This window comes from Pinus tabuliformis, chromosome 4_2, assembly GCF_031772625.1.
Source record: "Pinus tabuliformis cultivar Carrire ecotype Pingquan chromosome 4_2, CPIR1, whole genome shotgun sequence".
In the NCBI taxonomy this organism is placed as follows: Eukaryota; Viridiplantae; Streptophyta; class Pinopsida; order Pinales; family Pinaceae; genus Pinus; species Pinus tabuliformis.
The window spans coordinates 698,113,633-698,133,413 of NC_142304.1; the positions used below are offsets into that span (position 1 = coordinate 698,113,633).

Below are 19,781 nucleotides of genomic sequence, written 5' to 3' on the forward strand. Positions count from 1 at the left end.
TCCCTCTCAAGTGATAATCACATGGCTTTCTACTCATCGAACTTCAGATCCCTGCGTACCACTGTCCTCTAACTGGTAGGCAGGTACACCCGATAGTTGTGGGGTGTATCCGTGTACCCCACAAGTATTCCTAACTCAGCTGTTGGACATAGCTTCTTCCGGGCATCTTTGGTCACATGTCAGTAAACAAATGATCCAAAGATTTGGAAATGACTCACATCTGGTCGCTTCCCGGAAAAGGCCTCAATAGGTGTCTTCATTCCCAGTATACAGTGCGTCATTCTGTTATGCAAGTATACTGTTGTATTGCATGCCTCAGCCCACAAATGCAGTGGTAGGCTTTGGTCATGCAACATCGCTCGAGCTGCTCCCACAATCGATCTGTTCTTCCTTTCGGCCACCCCATTCTGCTGTGGGTTATGGGGTGCCGTCAATTCCCATTTAATTCCTTCTGCAGTGTAGAAGTCTTTAAACTGTTGGGAGACATACTCTCCACCATTGTCGCTACGCAAGGCTTTTATTTTCTTTCCAGATTCTTTCTCTACCAAGGATTTAAACTCACAAAACCTCAAGAAGGTCTGATCCTTGTTTTGCATAAAGTAGATCTAGCATCTACGAGAAAAATCATCAATAAAAATGACATAGTACCTTTGTTTAGTGGTGGAGGCTATAGAGAAGGGTCCACAAACATCTGAGTGAACTCGCTTTAGGATTGCTCTAGCTCTACTGTCTCGATCCGGAAAGGAAGATTTCGCACACTTACCCAAGGTACAACCTTTGCATATATTTGTCTGTTCCATTTTTCCCTTAGGAAGTTCGGTAGAAATTTGCTGCATGATCTTCAGGGCTCCATGGTGCAAGTGGCCCAGTATTCTATGCCATAGCTCACCAACATCTTGTCTCTGCACCATCTCAGCTTTGGAACTCAATGCAGCACACTCGTCTACCTCTAGCTTGTAGAGATTCTTTACTCGAATCCCAGTTCGCTTTGTCTGTCCAATACCGATATGCCTCATGAATACCTTTCCTTTACTAAAGACTACATCATAACCTTTATCTTCTAGCATAGTGATAGACACAAGATTCTTCTTCAGACCTGGTACATACTTTACATCAGTCAGGGTGAGGGGAGCTACATGCTCCCTCTAAAACACAACCGTACCTTCACCTAAAACACGATATTTTCCATCATTGCCCATTTCGATCCACATCTGGAGATCCTTCTCCTCCAAGGTACTGAAAAGATTCTTGTCACCTGACATGTGAAATGAATCTCCACTGTCCAGCTACCACACACATCCCACCATGGATGAAACCATGCATGCGATAAGAGAGAAATCCAGCTCAAACTGTGAGGCCATTGCCTCACCATCAGATCCCTTCAAGGAACCCTTCTTGGATTTCTTTTGTGGATAATTCGTAGCATAATGGCCCACTTCATGACAATGAAAGCATCGCACTTTCGATTTGTCAAACTTCTTCCCACCAATGGAAGAACCGGATTTGAGATGGGACGCCTTCCCTTTCCCTTTCCTCGCCTTACTTGTTAAGGCTAGATTATCCCAATCATCTTGCTTCGATGAGGATCCATCTTTGGTGCTTCTTCTTATCTCCTCCTGCATCAGATCTGACCAAAGTCGTTCCTAATCTGACAGTTTTTCTCTTCCATTAACCGAGTCTTGGTAGCTATGCCAGCTCTTAGGAAGACCGAGGAGTGCAAGACTCACCATGTCATCATCAGCGGTCGTGATCCCTACACTTCCAAGCTCATCCTTGCAGGTGGTGAGCTTGTTCAGATATGTAGAGATCGTGTTGCCCTTTTCACACTTGATTTTCTGAAGCTTGTCTTTCAGCACCAACTTCCTCTGATCGCTGCTGTTCTGATGTAAATATTTCCATGTTTTCCACATCGAAAATGGTGTCTCCTTCCCACGGAGACTCGAGACTATGTGGTCTCGAACTCCCTCCAGAAGGATTCTCCTTTCTCTAGCCACACATTTCTTCCATTCCGCCAATTGAGTAGCATTAGTTTGCTTAGGGACTTATTGACCAATGAAGTCCTTTAGACCGTTATCCTCTAATACTACTTCCATGCGATCCTTCCAGGCTATATAATTTGAGTTGCCATCAAGGGCATACTCGAGTCTTAAACCGTTGAATGCCATTGGTGAAATTGAGATGTGATAAGAACTCGATTTCTATATTCAGGAACCTCAAACTTCGAATTTCTCCCTTCTTGTATACAGTTCTCTCCTTTGATCACCTTTGCTCTGATACCATGTAGAAATTCCCACTGTAGATCAACAGATTATGCAATGTACTAAAGCAAAATACAAGATCTACTTCTACAACAAACTTCGCAGAAGCTTAATCGAATATGAGCAAGATCAATGAGAACACATATACCTGAGAATGAGAAATCAATCACACATAACACAGAAAAAATAACCCGGGGAAAACCTCAGCCTAAAACCCCAATCTTTGTATTATCATACAAGTGGAAATATGTTCAAGTTACAAAAAGAATCAACTCTCAAGCTATCCTGCTCTCTCTACAATCAAACAATACAACTCATAGACTGAATAGACAAAGTATATGTCCTCATCAAGCCCTCCAAGCCTCCTATTTCCTTGCGCAGGTTTTCTTGGAGTCCAGTGATGCCACATGTGTGAATTGGCCTCATCACACTCACAAAACCTGAAGAAGTAATTGTGCAATCCTCAAGGAAAGAATTCCTTCTGCATGCAAGGGGAATTCATAATGGAATATTCCTGCAACTGATAGTACACTGTCCCTCCATCTGATCTCAACTGGGTCTCTATCTGAACCGACATGCATGAGTTATTTACGAGATAATATTCAGTTATCTGAAGTGCAACAGTTACATGCATGCATTAACTAAGTGAACTCACAATTAATTCAACAAACTGTTTGAATTAATCTAACTGGACTTGACTCAGTTAACTAAGCCAACTAATTACAACTCATCCTTATCTCTTTAACTGATGGATAAATTCCTCAATTAATGGAGAAACTGTTGCATGTCCCCACATAGACTTCATGTTTGATTTTCTACAACTAATTAACTCATGGTGAATTAATTAATTATTTTACAAACAAGTACTAAGATCAAATTCGAATTTTACTTCTCTATTTTAGTTCAGGGACTAACTAAAATAGGAAGGTATCTCGAAATGCTATTTATAGCAGTACTAAATTTAGCACTTCTATATTTAGCATTTCTTGTTGCTATTTTCAACATGCTCCCAGGGGTATTTTAGGTCATAAGGCTTTGTTTTTGGCACCGTCTTTTTGTGATTTAGTTACTTCTTGTTTCTTTTTGTCGTGTTCTTGTCTTCTTTGCACATAATTCAATTTTAAAAACATATAGAGGGCCGATGAAAATGAGTTGGACTTGAAAGAATGGAGCAACATGTAAGTGACTAACATTGAGGCCCTTGTTCTTCGTGTCGACTTTCACTTAAAAATATTATAAGCAAAGGAAGCATCTACACACAGGAAAAAGAAGATCTAATCTCGTTGATATGTTTTGGACAATTGTTTCTCCAACAGGGGTATTCGTCTTTAGGCGATGTAGTGGCATCCTTTCTTGCTTCAAGCTTTGAGTTCAAAAAATTAATATATAAATACTTATTACACCATGCAAAAGCAGTGAAACAAAATATTAATATTTATTTTTAAATAGTGAAGGGAATTTCAATGAAACAAATATTTGCATTAGGAGTGCGGGAGAAAGTGTGTGCAAGGAATGGTGTGCAGACCAAGGGACACAAACTCCTCCACACACAATTTCTCGCACACCCTTTCTCCCTCACTTCCTGCACACCCTTTCTCGGCATAACAATTCTCCCTCACTTCCTGCACACCCTTTCTCGGCATAACAAAATAATAGTAGTTTGATATTAAATTAATATATAAAAGCTTCATCCACATATTTGTTGAACATCCCCCCAGTTTTGGCACCATTGGACGGAGTAGTAGCAATGTCAGTGTCAATGCACTCATCGACATAAATTGTCACTCACAAAATTAGCCTTTTTTTGATTTTAAAATGATTTGTCAAGCATTGACAAATATCAAAAATAAATCGCCCTCCACTAGGTGAATAATGTTACATAAGGCTTACTTAGCGAATGGAAAATTAGAAACAAGATTTCAAAAAATTAAAAAAATATTTTTGAATTTACGAAAAAATAGAAATATTCAACATTTCCCAAAACTTTAGTTAAAATTACTAAAAAAAGAATCACTAACTTTAACAACAAAACAAGTACTATAGTCCCTGGCTATATAAAAACTAATAATTAAAATTTAAACTTCATAAAACACTCCATTATAACTTAACTCAACTTAAAAACTAATAATTAAAATTTAAACTTCATGAAACACTCCATTATAACTTTACTCAACTTAAATAAATTCACATATAACATTAATTAAAAATGAAACAAATTGTGACTACTTGCACAAAATATTATTTGTAAACATTAAATGTTACTAAAAAGAAAACACCTTATACCATGAGCATAAACAGAGAAAATAACATTAATTTGTTACAACATGGTTGAGATGGGATATTGTGCAATAATAAGTGAAATTTAAACTTTGCTATGGGATAAAACCCTCATTATAACTTTACTATTTACTAAATCTAAGGAAATTCACATATAACATTTAATTAAATATGGAAAAAAATGTGACTAAAAAAACAGCCTGGATTAATCAGACCTAAAATATAACCCTAGGGTTTTTGCGGACGCAAAAGTGAATTAATCTAGGGTTTAATGGTCATTGCCTCTTTTATTTCTTTGCATTAGGGTTCTTGGACTCTTTGGTGCAGTAGTTTGAAGCAGAGGGGCGGAGCAGGAGCGGCAGCGAGGGGCGAAATCTCGTCAGCGAAAATGGTACATGCGGAAACCCATATTGATTTTTATGAATGGTTCTATTGAAATTTTCTACATTATGTTGGAGGCAGTGTTTGAAAGGTCTTTAATGATTCTTGCTATCGCAATAGGGATTTGATAAGCCGGGATTCGATAGGCTCTCAGAGTTTTTGACGTTTTTAAATTGATTTGATGTATCTTTTTTCGAGAGTCGTTGTTCGTAGGGGCAACAGGAATCAAAGTAATGACCAGCTATTGGGTTTATCTGGTCAAAGGGTCTATGGGCCTTAGGGTTTTCTGAGTGGCAAGTTCGTCGTTAACTTTTTCTGAGTCGCAAGTTCATCGTTAACTTCTAAATATGTCTTCAGCGACAGATGTAAACTTTCTGGCTCTCTGTTTTATATGTCGGCAGTAACCTGCTGTATCATAGTTGATTCCATGTTTCAGTCACACTGTCTTGATTTGTTTGGTAGGCAGCACACATAACCTATTTTACATTTCTGCACGACCAATATCATAAATTTTAGGATGGGTTTTTGTTCCTCTATCCCGTAGTCCGCGTGTTTGGTTCAGAGAATGATATGATAAATTAGGTAGGAGACGATTAATTTCACCCACAAATGGCTGATGGTCACTTTATACTATTTAATCTAGCTCCGTTTACGTTTCTACTAAATTCTAGGTGGCAATTTTTTCATATATTCGTATATCTGAACAAATCCGAAGGACTTCATTTACTCCTTCAGCAAATATTTCCTCCAGCAGAAACGAAACCGAACAGAGATATCTAAGGCACAGTGTGGGTGCATCTTGATACTTGCCTGCACGCCAGAATTTCCATTGTGTGCATGTGTTTTAAATATCTTTGAACTTCGTATGCTTTAGCCGTTCTAAAGCTGTTAAAAATTTAAATCTGCTTTTTGGTAGAATTTATGTAGTGAAATGAAATGATATTTTAAAGTCCACGAGACTTTAAAAAAATAGTCTATTGAGAGCATTAATAGTCTATGAGACCATTAGTTCCATGTTTTTGTTTTTTTTTCATCAATTCGATCCGAATTGATCCGTCTATGAGACCATCAGTTCCATGTTTTTTTTTGCAATTCAATCATTTTCAGATTCAAATTGATGATGAGATGACCTTCCAACAATCCCATCGCTATAAAGACTGCCAAAAACTGATGCTAACATGTTCTCGTAACTTTCATAACTTTCTAACATGTCTCTTAACTTTCATAACTTTTTAACATATCTCTGATGTCTTTGAATGTATCACATTCCAAATTGAAATGTTTTTCTGATTCCACATCCCCAGAAGTGCAAAATGTACACACCCGTTCTTCCTCAGCTTCTTTGGTCCTTTTTCACTTCCTGTTTCACACTGAAGTTGAGTCCTAAGACCTGTTTCACACTGAAGTTGATTCCCAAGTCCTGTTTCACACTGAAATTGATGTGAGTTGCTCCTTAATTGAGCAACAAGAACCTTTGTCCTCACTGGGGAGCGTCTTCACTCGGTGGAGGGCGTGCTCTGCTCCCTGGCACTTCCACATGGGTAACTCTCAGTGACACGATACCTATTGTTGGGGGGATGTCGAGAAAAGTAAGGTGAAATAACCCGAAGACTGAAATGTTTTGGCTGGCGCTTTCTTGTGCTTAGTACCATGATTTTTGGAGTCTCTAAGTTTGCAGCGCTTCTATTGTACTTACTACCAGCTGATCATCTTACGCTCTTTTAGTTCCTTCTTAGTTTTCTTCAGTTACACGCCTAGCAGCTAGTCTGTAGCCAGTTATTACGTTTATTTATTTAATAATTTGGTTTATTAGTTCCATTAATGAATACAGAAATTACACTTGGGATGGTCTCATTATCGCATGGACAATGATGCACGGTGTTATCCAGACCCTTCCAATATAACCTATCCTATAGGTGCCTATGTATGCCCCCCTGCAGACATGGGTAAATTGGGGGATTTGAACCTCAAATCTCAATGGTACACAACACTTCATTAATATGGTGACCTGCAGACATGGGTAAATTGGGGGATTTGAACCTCAAATCTCAATGGTACACAACACTTCATTAATATGGTGATCCACAAATGAGCCGCCCCTATGGGCTAGCTTCTTATTATTGTATTTTTTTTTAGCTTTTAGTGTTGTTCTGGTAGATGATTTGATAATAAAATTGACTTGTATTTTATTATATCTGAATCCCAATTTGCCTACCCTTAGTACTTAATAAAAACACTAAGGAATACACATTGGCGTTTACCATTTTCATAGGGATAATTCACTTGAGCTCCGATTTATTGCTATTCCTTGTTTGTTTCTGTTTTCTAGTTCATCTGCAGCAGAGAGGAATTAGTGCATATATACATTCATTCACTACATCAATAGGAAATGATATACCTCTAGGGGAGTGGAGAAGCTAGTTCCAGTGCATAATTCCCTACTTCTTTTGCATAGGAAGGCACCAGAATATTGGAATGAATCAGTGATTTGAGGGGGATGTAGGTCCAGGAGAGGATGCACAGAGATGAGTGTGAAGAACTGAATGAGGTGCAGGAGGGTGATCTGTGTGCCACTGGTCACTCTTGAGAGAGGTTCTGATTCAAACAGCAACAATGATATTGGTGCTTTTGCATTTCTACAGTAAATCTGTGCAGAGGACTGGTGGCGCTCATTTGATCCTTTTTTATTTTCTATTTAACTCTTAAATTTATTATGAATCATAATATGCTTTGACTAGTTAGAATTGGGCATTAATGACGCAGCCTGTACTCTTTACCATTTACTTAGTACTATTAGTATTTAGTGTCCATTGTAATGTATCTTCATTTGAAATCATCGATTTTCATGTATCATTAATAAATAATTTTGAATATTTTAAATTTAAAGAGATTCAATGATATTTCGAGTTTGATGAATTCTGATTGTTTGTGGGGTGGGCAATGACCTGTTCCTTACTAACCGGTTAGAGTCAGATCTATTACTAGTATCCCTTCCTACCCTGGCTTTCCTTTTTTTTTTATGCCCAATGTTTATACTGGTGTGAAGTCTTTTGGTGCATAATCATGGGAGCAGTGAAGCGCACCTTCTGAAAGGAACTTGGCACCTGATGGAAGGAACTTGATAGACAACAGGGATCAGACAACAACAACTTACACATCATTGTTGAAGTTATGAATTTATTTTCATATATTTATATGGTTCCCCTATGCTGGGCACCTGACCCTGGTGTCTCCGATGATGTTCCCTAAAATTTGTGTGGTGTCTCTGATGATGTTCCCTAAGATTTGTGTGGTGTCTCCACACGTTCCCTTGATGTGTTTCTCTGTTTGGACATCTTCCCCCCTGGAAAATTGTTGAAACATTGATAATGTCTTTTACAGACTCTTGGTGTCTTTTACAGACTCCATTAAGAACGTTCAAGATACAAGCTTAAGCCGAAGGATGGCCGCACAGGCTTCCCTTATCTACACATAGCAAAGAGGGAAATCATCCATTTTGGCTCTAATGTGGGTTCTGGTGAGAATCTCCATCTTGCATAATTTACCTGTGAGAGTTTATAGCCAACTTTGATCTTGTTAGCTCTATCAAATGGATGAATTGGAATAGTCGCCTCAAGAAAGGTTTCACTGTTTTCCATGAGAAGGTATCCCTTGATTTGATAACAAAGTGTCTTTGTTGGTCGATGGATTGGAATAGTCACCTCAAGAAAGGTTTCACTGTTTTCCACGAGAAGATATCCCTTGATTTGATAACATCCATACAGTCTTTGTTTGTTGATTCATGCATTTACATGCACTTTTCTAGTTTACCTGTTCTGTGACTAATTAGTGTCAAGTGGGATTTGCTATACAATGGATGGCAAAAATTTAATCAAGGCATCACCAATTAGGCACTTGTTTCTTGTAACACCAAGAATATTCTTATTTTGTTTTTGCCTTTTGCACTGAGAATTGAGGTGCATTCTACGTCTCTATTAAAGAGATCAAAATATTTGTCCCATGTCTGTAACATTGACGTCAGCATATGTTGTCCCAGTAAGATATGTTATACAAAACTAAAAATATGTTAGGAATAAGTATAATGTGGGTTAGATAACGATAATCACGCACACACATATATATAATGTGGGATATATATATATATATATATATATATAGATATGGAGAACAAAAATCAGATCATGAATGACATCAGCACATGTCCTAATATAATGTCATACAAAACTAAAAATATAGTAATAATAAATATAATGTGAACTAGATAACAATAATCATTCACAGATCTATCTATCTTAACTTGAGATATTTTAAGAACGAGAAGATTTGCATCTCAATTAATTATGAATCCCTCTTGGTGCTTAATAGATCTGGAGTTAAAAAATGGATCTTATGCTGCTTAATAGATCTGGAGTTAAAAGATGGATCTTATGCTGGTTGGACACCATGGGTGTTTTAACAATGAATGCTAAATGGCCTTTCAGGGTTCTACAGAGTTTCATTTTGGGTTCACCTCCATATTGAAGTTTTTTGGCATCTTTATGTTGTTTGTCCTTTACCCTTTCCATTATTATCGGGATGGCATTGAATGAGTCCAAAACTTGTGTGGCGTGAATAGACGTTTCATGCCTTTAATGTTATTGCCATAACATAGGTTTGTACTCTTTCAAATCACCCATGGATGAGTAGTTTATCCATAATTGGCCTTTTAATCATATGAATCTTATGGTTGTAAGTTTTGGCAAATATTTCATGGTATTCACTAACTCATGTTGTAGCCATAGTTGTTATAATGGTAAATGTCTTCCAGTATGTTGCAATTGGCTGATCTCTTGATTGATGTATACTCTAGTCCAGTGTTACCAGAGCCAGACCGAACCTGTCTGAACTGGCCAGCCTGACTTTGATGGAGGGGAAAACCGGCCATTTTCACCAAACTGGCCTATAAATATGTGGGGCTTATTTTATTGATATTCAAGCCTATGGCCCTACTATTGCTATGCTATTCATGGTAATGTTAAAAAGTAAAAATATAATTTTTATCCTTTTACTTAATTTTTAACATTACCATGAAATGACTCTTGATGTTTCAGAGTGCTTCTGAAGTCATTGGATTGCATATTAACATTACCATGAAATGACTCATGATGTTTGAGAGTGGTTCTGAAGTCATTGGATTTCATATGGAGAAAGTAGAATTTTAGATCTCACACAAAGTAGAATTTTAGATCTCACACAAAATCCAGCACAGACTTAACAGTTTTTCAATATTTCAGTATTGGGGAGATTGCAAGATTGCCATTGGATTTTGTAATGTACAAGGGTATGGAACCAGTGTTTAATTAAGAGCACCATACCCTCTATGTACCTTGATGTTAGTGGCATTGGTTGTCAAACTCCTCTATCATGATCCTGCTAAAATTGTGCCCATCACTCAAACAATATCTTGAATTGACATGCTAGGCATATACTATCTTATTTTAATGCTTAGGGAGTGATATTGATGACGAAGATCCTAAAGATTTTGATAATATGTAGGTATTTGTTGTAGCATGATTTTTCTTGGATGCTAGAGGCCATCTAAGGCCTGTCTTTTGATGTAATTTCAGTTCGGAGATGGATTGCAATCAGTGTTATTTTGTTTGTGCATCCTTCCTTGCTATATAAAGGAGAACCTCTGCTTATTTGTGTATAAATGGTTTGAATTCGCGAGAACCTTTGCTTATTTGTGTATAAATGGTATGGATTCATATGGATACACATGAATGTGTTTTTCTTTAAACTTGGAATATTTTTTGTGTTTTTGGTTGACTGGTTTTCTTACAGGTTCTGGTCTGGTTCAGACCAGTTCCTGGTCTGGGGGGATCTACTGGTTTGATGACCGGTCTGGTTCTGATAACATTGCGCTAGCCTTCTTCAGAAAATTGCATTTAATGACTTACCAACAGCCCATGTACTTGGTTCGCTATGCATTGTTGCCTGTTTTGAGAACAGGCACCCTTATTGAAATTCCCAAAGGGAAAAAGTATTGTAGTTAGAAACATTGTAAAGATATAGGATAAATTATAATTACTAGCAATTGCAGATCCATGTCTTTGTAAATTTGTAGGCTAATTACCATATTCACATTTCGTACAGATGGTTTATAAATCCATGCCTATTTATGATGTTTTATTGAGTTGTTTCTGTTTTTCAATATATTCATATACTATTACTCAATTGCTGTACTGAGCCGCTAAATTTGGTTCCTTGAACCTTAGTTTATATCTTGGTTTATATTACTATACTCAGATTGCATGTGTGGAAATATTACTTGAGAAACCCCTTGTAATTTGTTTAAAATCAAGCACTTGAAGCAAATCCTTAGGTATCTCCTTGGTGATGGTTGACATGGAACTCTTGATACCTCTTTTGAGGAGGGGCATTTTTTTATTGTAATTTACAGTAACTAAAATTGTATTTTTTTTGCAGCCGTCACACAAGACTTTTCGCATCAAGAAGAAGCTGGCTAAGAAGATGAGGCAAAACAGGCCTATTCCTCACTGGATCAGGATGAGGACTGACAACACCATAAGGTAAATTTAATCTTTAATTTTTTCCTAAAACTTATATAATTTGTCTTTTTCCTAATATTTATAATTTTAGTAATCAAATTATATTTTAATATCTTCCTCATTTGTAGTTATAATTGGATTTTCTGATTTCAGATTGTGTTTGCACTACATAGATTTTTCAGTTTAACATTAAAACGTTATTTCACTGCAGGTACAACGCAAAGCGCAGGCATTGGCGTAGAACAAAACTTGGCCTGTGAGGCTGGAACAGTACATGTTATTTGAGTTTTTATTTGGAATGGATGTATTTTGGTACTGTAGAAATGCCAAGCGCAGGCATTGGCGTAGAACAAAACTTGACCTGTAAGGCAGGAACAGTATATGTTATTTGAGTTTTTATTTGGAAGGGATGTATCTGGGTACTGTATAAGAGATTTTGCCATTTGAGTTGTCAAGAGTGGCATTTTAAAGTTTTTGATACAAATTTAATTTCGTGGATTCCATATTTCCTTTGGATTATAAAGCTCAGGAGGAGATTGTGATTCCCCATTAATTCTTTGCTACTGTGATTTGTTCTTTTGCTCAGTATGTTCATGGTCATCCTGAAGGCTGGATAAATTGAGTATGAAATTTTACCATGAATTCAATCTATTGTGCATTATATATTTACTATTAAATTTTACCATGAATTCAATCTATTGTGCTGCATTATATATTGACTATTAAATTTTACCATGAATGCATTATATCTGGATAGTATATCTAATTATATTTTTTCATTCATTTTCTTAAATGATTTTAAGAAAACACCTTGGAAAAACCTCTCCAAGCCTCTTCATCATGATCCATGGATGGTAAATTGGGCAAATTCCTTTTTGCCTAACCCTAGTGATCAAGAGAGTCAAACTAGTGACCACCCTAATGTGAGGGAGAGATCCCACATCTGGCTTATGCTTGTTCAAGAGATTCAAACTAGGGACCTCTCTAACTTTGGAGGAGAAATCCCACATCTGGCTTATGCTCAAGAGAGTAAAATTAGTGACCTCCCCAACTTTAGGGGGGAGAGATCCCACATCTAATTATAGGCTAACTCTAATTATAAATCTGTTAATGTGACTTGGGAAACATTTTATTTGTTCTCTCTCCGTCAGCATGCTAATGTTAGTAAAAGCTAGATGAATTGTGTCTAATTTTATTGTTCCGATTTTCATTTCAAATCACTCCTGGAAAGCAAGATGAATTGACTACTTTTTTTTTTTTGGTTGTTGTTCTGTTAAATGAAGAAAACACCTTGTAGAAAAGCCTCTGTATCACCATGGATGGTAAACTGGGCAAATGCTTTTTGATTAGAGCCCAACACCGGGTAATCAAGAGTCAAACCCCCAACTTTGAGGGAGAGATCACACATCTGGTTCATGACTGCCTGAGATAACCCTCGAGGTTAAATGAATGTTTGAGAGATCACACATCTGGTTCTGTTACTATGCTAATGGTTGGTAAAAGCTAGATGAATTGTGTCCAATTTTATTATTCTGATTTTCAATATGTAAATCATTCCTTCGACATAGAAAGCAGTTAAAGAGAATTCCTTACAGTTGTATGAAATTTGTTGTGTAGTATATGTTTTGAAATTGTCTTGCTTTTTTTTTTTAAACTGCTTATATTCATCTTTATTGTTGGTTGTCATCGGTTTATATAACCCGAGGAACAAACTTTCACAATATCATGTTCACCATATGCATGAAATTACAAACTTCATATTTCAATTTGGTGACTTCCTTTGTGATCATATTGCATGGTCCTCATTATCAGGAATTTCGATTTTTTTAACTGAGCATAAATAAATTTGATGATTATCTGGTTTGCTTACGAAACTTTGATCTGCTTCTTGGTTCTCTAAATCTGTGAGTCTTGTGCGAAAGGGTGTCAAGTCCATCAATAAATATGGAAATTGGATGACAATTTTGTGTACAACACCGATTTCTAGTAAGTGCTTTCAATTTTGAAACGTCTCTGATTTAAGAAAAAAGGTGTTTAAGTTCGATTTCAATATTCAGGTTATATATAATGGTTTGCAGTTTCTGTCAGAGACAGTAGGAAGAAAGAAAACAGGTAAGCTTCCATTAAAGTGTTTTAAATGTGGTAAAACTGGTCAGATTGCTTCAAAATGTCCTTAAGAAATTGTTCAGTTAGTGATGAAGAAGAAACTCACGAGGAGGAAAAGAAAAATCACAAAAGAGTGACGGTAGGAAGAAAGAAAAAAGGTAAGCTTTCCATTAAAGTGTTTTAAATGTGGTAAAACTGGTCATATTGCTTCAAAATGTCCTCAAGAAATTGTTCAGATAGTGATGAAGAAGAAGAAACTCACAAGGAGGAAAAGAAAAATCACAAAAGAGACAGCAATGTAAAATAGATTTTCTCTCTGAAAAGATTTTTTAAAAAAGATGGTTTTTCTTCCGAAGAAAGCAACAATGACAGTGACTCAAATAGAGTGTTACTCATGGAAATGTAGAATCAAAAGGAAACCCCCGAAGATGAAGTCGAAGGAAAAGTAGATCTTGAGAGAGAACTCGTCAATGCTCTTAAAAGATTTCTAAAAGTAGACCTTGAGAGAGAACTCGTCAATGCTCTTAAAAGATTTAAAAGTAGAAAGGAAAAAGGGCAAGGCATTGGAGAAAGAGCTTAAGTGAACTAAAAGAGAATTATCGGTCTCAACAAGAAGTCTGAAGAATCAGAGAAGACCATTATCAGTTTGAAAATCGAGTTAGAGGAAGCATCGAAGTCTCACCAAAAAGTCTGAAGAATCAGAGAAGACCATTATCAGTTTGAAAGTCGAGTTAGAGAAGTCAAAATGGTGCGAAGTAATACCCAAAACCCGGTTGGAAGAAAATGCCAAAATAAAGGAAAGGAAAGTTTTGAAGCGGAAATAGTTTCCACTAAGAAAGAAAGTTCAAAAGAAAAACATCCAACATAATTTGGTGAACAACATTAAAATTTTGGATGAAATTATCAGCAGTCAAAGGCCATGTGACGATAAATTTGGATTAGGATACAATCCCACATAGCTTGAGGAGGGTTCAAGCTCCATGACGACAAATTTGGATTAGGATTCAAGCCAACATATGCTGAGGAGGGCTCAAGCTCCATGACGACAAATTTGGATTAGGATTCAAGCCAACATATGCTGAGGAGGGCTCAAGCTCCATGACCACTGGAAAAGAAGTGGAACATAAGAATTATATAAGTGTCATCAAGGGTCCTATCAAGGAGGAATTCAATCCCTCAAAAGAGAATGTTCAACCAATGAAAGGTAAATATCAATCATTTAAAAGGTAGATATCAATGATTTAATAGTGTAGAATCAATTGTCAAAAATGGATAGGACGAAGAAATTTTCTGGAGAGCACCTAGAAGATCCCACAGGAGTATCAAACTATTTTTCTTGGTTTATGTCAGTCTTGCAACAGTTTTGGACATAAAGCTATGAATTGTAAATCTTATGCTAAGAATAAAATCAACTACAAAAGCAACTCTAAAAGCTACTCTTAGAGAAATTATCTTAGAAAGCCTTGTGAAGATTATAACTAAATCTATAACAACTCTGAAACATCAAGTAATGAAGTAGAATGCTACAAATGTAACAATTTTGGACATACAACAAAAGATCACATGTTGATCATTACTCCCAAGGATCTAAATCACACTGTCAATAATCTTCCAAAAGAACCTTAAAAATTTTGGAAAAAGAAAGAAGAAAATTGTGCGATTGCTCGACAAGCCCAAAACAAGAAATTATCTTAGAAAGCCTTGTGAAGATTATAACTAAATCTATAACAACTCTGAAACATCAAGTAATGAAGTAGAATGCTACAAATGTAACAATTTTGGACATACAACAAAAGATCACATGTTGATCATTCCTCCCAAGGATCTAAATCACACTGTCAATAATCTTCCAAAAGAACCTTAAAAATTTTGGAAAAAGAAAGAAGAAAATTGTGCGATTGCTCGACAAGCCCAAAACAAGAAAAGTTAATGGTATGTTGACAATGTTTTCTCAACACACAAGATTGGGGACAAAGACAAATTTGTAACCTTGCAAAATTGATGGATCGGTTTTGTTTTGAGATGGTGGCTCAACCAAGATTTTAGGAAATGATACAATTAAGCTTGGAAGCAAGGATGCTATGGCGAAAAATGTTTTGCTCATTGAAAATACGAAGATCATTGGAGTTGGTACACAAACTGATTTATGCAGATTGATGAAACTAAAGGGTTGGATGGTGAACAAAACTTCATGTTTCTGAAGAGAAAGTCGGAAGCATTTAAATGCTTCATGATTTAAAAAGAGATGGTTGAAAATGACACACATTTGAAAATAAAGTGTGTAAGATTAGATAATGGAGGAGAATACATGTCTAAAGAGTTCCAACACTTTTGCGAAGAATAAGGAATAAAAAGACAATTCCTGGTAGCCAAGACACCTCGGTAAATGATGAAAGGAAGAATAAATTAATAGAGGAAATGGCTAGAACTATGTTGAATGGCTCCAACTAAGTGATATCTTTTAGGTACACGCAGTAAAAACAAAATGTCATATTCTTAACAGGGTATGCTTAGAAGTAACAACGACAAGACCGCATATGAACTTTGGAAGGGAAGACAGACAAATGTCAAACACTTTAGAGTCTCTGGTAGCAAAAGCTATAAAAGGGAAGATAAAAATGTTGGAAAATTCAATTCTCGGGTAGATGAATGTATACTCATTAGATACTTGAGCAAAATCAAGGTGTACATATGGTATAATTTTAGACCCAACAAGATAGTGGACAACATTAATTTAATAATTGATGAAATGCATGGGCTAAAGACCAAGCAAAGAAGCACATCTTCCAAGGAGCAAGAAATAGAAGAACCAGAGCAAGAAGAAAAAATAAAAGAACAATAAGAAGAGCCAATTATTAACAAACCACCTAAATGATAAGAATCACCTATCAGAGCAAATCATTGGAGATATGAATGCAGGAATAGAAACCATGCCAAAAGAGAGACATCTTGCATTTCTATCCACAATTGAGCCTAGTTTAAGTAGCCGACCAGGATGAACAATGGGTCAAAGCCATGGAATAAGAATTGAACCAGATTGAGAAGAATGAGACATGGGTATTGTCTCTAAGATCTAAGTACAATAATGTTATTGGGAAAAAATGAACAAAGATGGATAGGTAACTAGGTACAAGGCAAGATTGGTATGTAAAGGATATGTGCATAAAGGATATGTGCAAATTGAAGGGATAAACTTTGAGGAAAAAATTGCTATTGAGAAGACTGAGACATGGGAATTGTTTCTAAGACCCAAGGACAATAATGTTATTGGGAAAAAATGGGTTTTAAGTAACAAGATGAACAAAGATGGATAGGTAATCAGGGGCAAGGCAAGATTGGTATGTAAAGGATATGTGCAAACTGAAGGGATAAACTTTGAGGAAAAAATTGCTCTTGTGGTCAGAATGGAAACAATTAGGATGTTTTTGGATTAAGTTTGCTCAAGAAGGATCAAAGTGTATGAGATGGATGTAAAATCAACTTTTCTAAATGGAGAGTTAGAAGAAGTCTACAAAAAAACATCCAAAAGGGTTTCTTTTAGCCAAAAATGGAGATTATCTCTGCAAATTAAAGAAATCCCTATATGGTCCCAAGCAAGCACTTAGAGCTTGGTACGCAAAACTGGACCGATATTTACAAGGAGGATTCAAAAGGGGCATTGTAGATATAAATATATACATTAAGTTTGATCAAGACAACTTGACTATCATTGAGGTATACGTGGATGACATCATCTTTGGAAGCAACGATGACTGGTGGAGTCAAAAGTTTTCCAAATATATGCATAATGAGTTTGAGATGTCTCTACTTGTAGAGTTGACCTCCTTCTTGGGACTCCACATATCTCATTGAAATGAAGGATTATTCATTTCTCAAATCAAGTACATCAAGGAAATGATGAGAAGGTGTCGGATGGAAGATTGTTACACTGTAAGCACTCCTATGGTCACCGATTGTAAGTTAAGCAAGGACATTGAATCCAAGGAAGCAAAATAGAGACTCTACAAGTAGATGATTGACAACCTACTATATGTAATAACTTCAAGGCTAGATGTGATGTAGGCACTTGGAAAAGTGGAAATGTTTCAAACAACACCAAAGGAATCCCATGTGTTAGCAATAAAAAGGATCTTCAAATATCTCAAAGGAACAACAAAATTTGGGTTGTGGTAAATATGTTAATTTTCTAGTGTTCTATGCTTAACACAATCACTTATTACAATTCTTCTTCAATTAGCAATCAATTTATCCAATAAATTCAATATTGCAGTAACAATAAGCAATTGTAGATATAAAAATAAATCTAATGCACAATATGTTGAATAATGTAACTAGTTTTGGTTTTCATAATTGTACTTGAGTCATGATGTAATGTATTGTCAAAAGAAAAAAGAAAATTATTATAAAAAGATAATTTATTTTATGAGCATGGGTTTCATGTTTCTAGGTCAAACTTCCATTGTAGGCTTCTAAGTTTATGTCAAATGTCAAAGTCATAGACCATTCTTGGGCTTTGTATGTCGAGAAATAAAATCATTTTTTATTGTAATCAAGTCATTATTTCCTCCACCATCAATTCAACCTTCCCTTAGATCAAGTCGGCTTCAAAAATGACAACTTTGAAGCACTATATATACCAAACATTAGACCTACCTTGGAAGTGAAGAAGTATGAATTTTTTATGAAATAAAATGTGCAAAAAGAAAGGGGTGCGAAGTCTAAGGAGATAAAAGAGGACAATCGAAGGAATAGGAAATAATTCTTAAGCTAAAAGATGTAAGTCTGCCACAAATGTGAAGGACTATGACTAAGTTGCAGGCCCTGAATGTTCAAAAACTATATCTCAGAAATTGTAGGGTCGAAGTGGAAAGCCAAGCTTCAGGATTGTATAGAAGATACTTTTGTTGAAGAGCTAATGTTGACTATGAAAATTTGACTACAATTTGTTTTGTCACCATGGGAGGTTGACTTGATGGATGGAGTATCTTTGTATTGGTAAAAAGGTCCAGGCTGTCTCAATTTGATTTGAATTTACTAATGGAAGAGTTTGACTGGATTTTCCCCTTTATAGGGATTTCGCCCTGGCTAGGTGCCTACATCTGGGGTTCATTTGTCTTTAATAATATTCATGTTTTGATAGCTATTTGATGATCAAGAACATAATGGTAACAAGAAGAATAATAAGTTAATAAGGATGTCACAAGCAATTATCAAAGTTACAGAGAAATCAATTTGAATAAATCCCTAACTAAGTTTCCCTAGATTTCTCAACATGGTATTAGAGCTAAGGTCAAGGTTAAAGGCAACTAGAAGATCATTGATGGTTGGAAAATGAAGTCTCATGTCCATCTCTCACGACCAAGCTACCAAGGAAGAGGACTGAATTAGAATAACTCATTTCTAAACTTGATTAGGCCGCATACTTGGGTAATTAGGGCCACAATCCAGTGCTTAAGAATCATAACAAAGTAAGGAGTCAAGTAGCATTTTGAAGGACCGAAAGTACTAGATTACTAACCTAGACAAGGTCGAGATTCCTGGAAAGAAGAACGCATTCCTGTGCATAAATTATCGAGTTTGTGATCATATCAGACAAACCTCTAATATTAGAAATCCGAAAAGAGATACGTGCCATACACATTATAAGAAGGTGACCAAATCTCTAGATTGGACCAACTAGTGGAACTATTACTTGTTGAATGGACTACAATTATGAAGACATTAAAAGTTACAGTGATTAAGATTAAGATTACAGTGATTAAGATTACAATTATGAAGATTACCTTTATGAATACATTAAAAGTTACAATCACCTCAAGGACTACAATTATCACCAAAAGGAACCTGTATACATTTAAAAGAGGACACAACTAATGAACTAGTGAATGAAATATCTAAGATCCTAGAGACTTATATTTACATATGGAGGTCGATATCTATAAGTGACAAAGAAGCCAACAAAAGAATCTTTGCTGTATAAAGCGTTCTAGGCCTATTATGAGTAGTCTACTATAACAATGCATAATCTATCATTGTAAAAAGGAAGACCTTGTTTAACGAAACTGAGTATCTCTGTCTCAAGGGGAGGAAGTAGTTTACAATAGTAAATTGGTATTAGCTTGTGGAAGAACCTAAGGTAAGCATTGCTTTTATTCTTTTTGTCTCTTACATCTAACACCATGTCTACAATTTGAAAAAAGAGCAATAA

The 19,781-nt window shown here is 36.0% G+C and overlaps 1 protein-coding gene across 1 annotated transcript; it reads left to right on the forward strand.

Moving 5' to 3' along the window:
• Window positions 1–4,769: 4,769 nt before the first annotated feature.
• On the forward strand, window positions 4,770–12,020 carry LOC149171398 (large ribosomal subunit protein eL39). Its single transcript, XM_089424079.1, has 3 exons — window positions 4,770–4,926; window positions 11,385–11,488; window positions 11,679–12,020. The coding sequence occupies exons 1-3, from the start codon at window positions 4,924–4,926 to the stop codon at window positions 11,725–11,727; spliced, it is 156 nt and encodes a 51-aa protein (XP_089280205.1). The 5' UTR covers window positions 4,770–4,923; the 3' UTR covers window positions 11,728–12,020.
• Window positions 12,021–19,781: the final 7,761 nt, after the last annotated feature.

Excerpts from the sequence above, each read along its gene's own strand:
- LOC149171398 (XM_089424079.1), top strand. Across the intron at positions 11,489-11,678 it reads AGGACTGACAACACCATAAG|GTACAACGCAAAGCGCAGGC; the intron begins GTAAATTTAATC and ends ATTTCACTGCAG.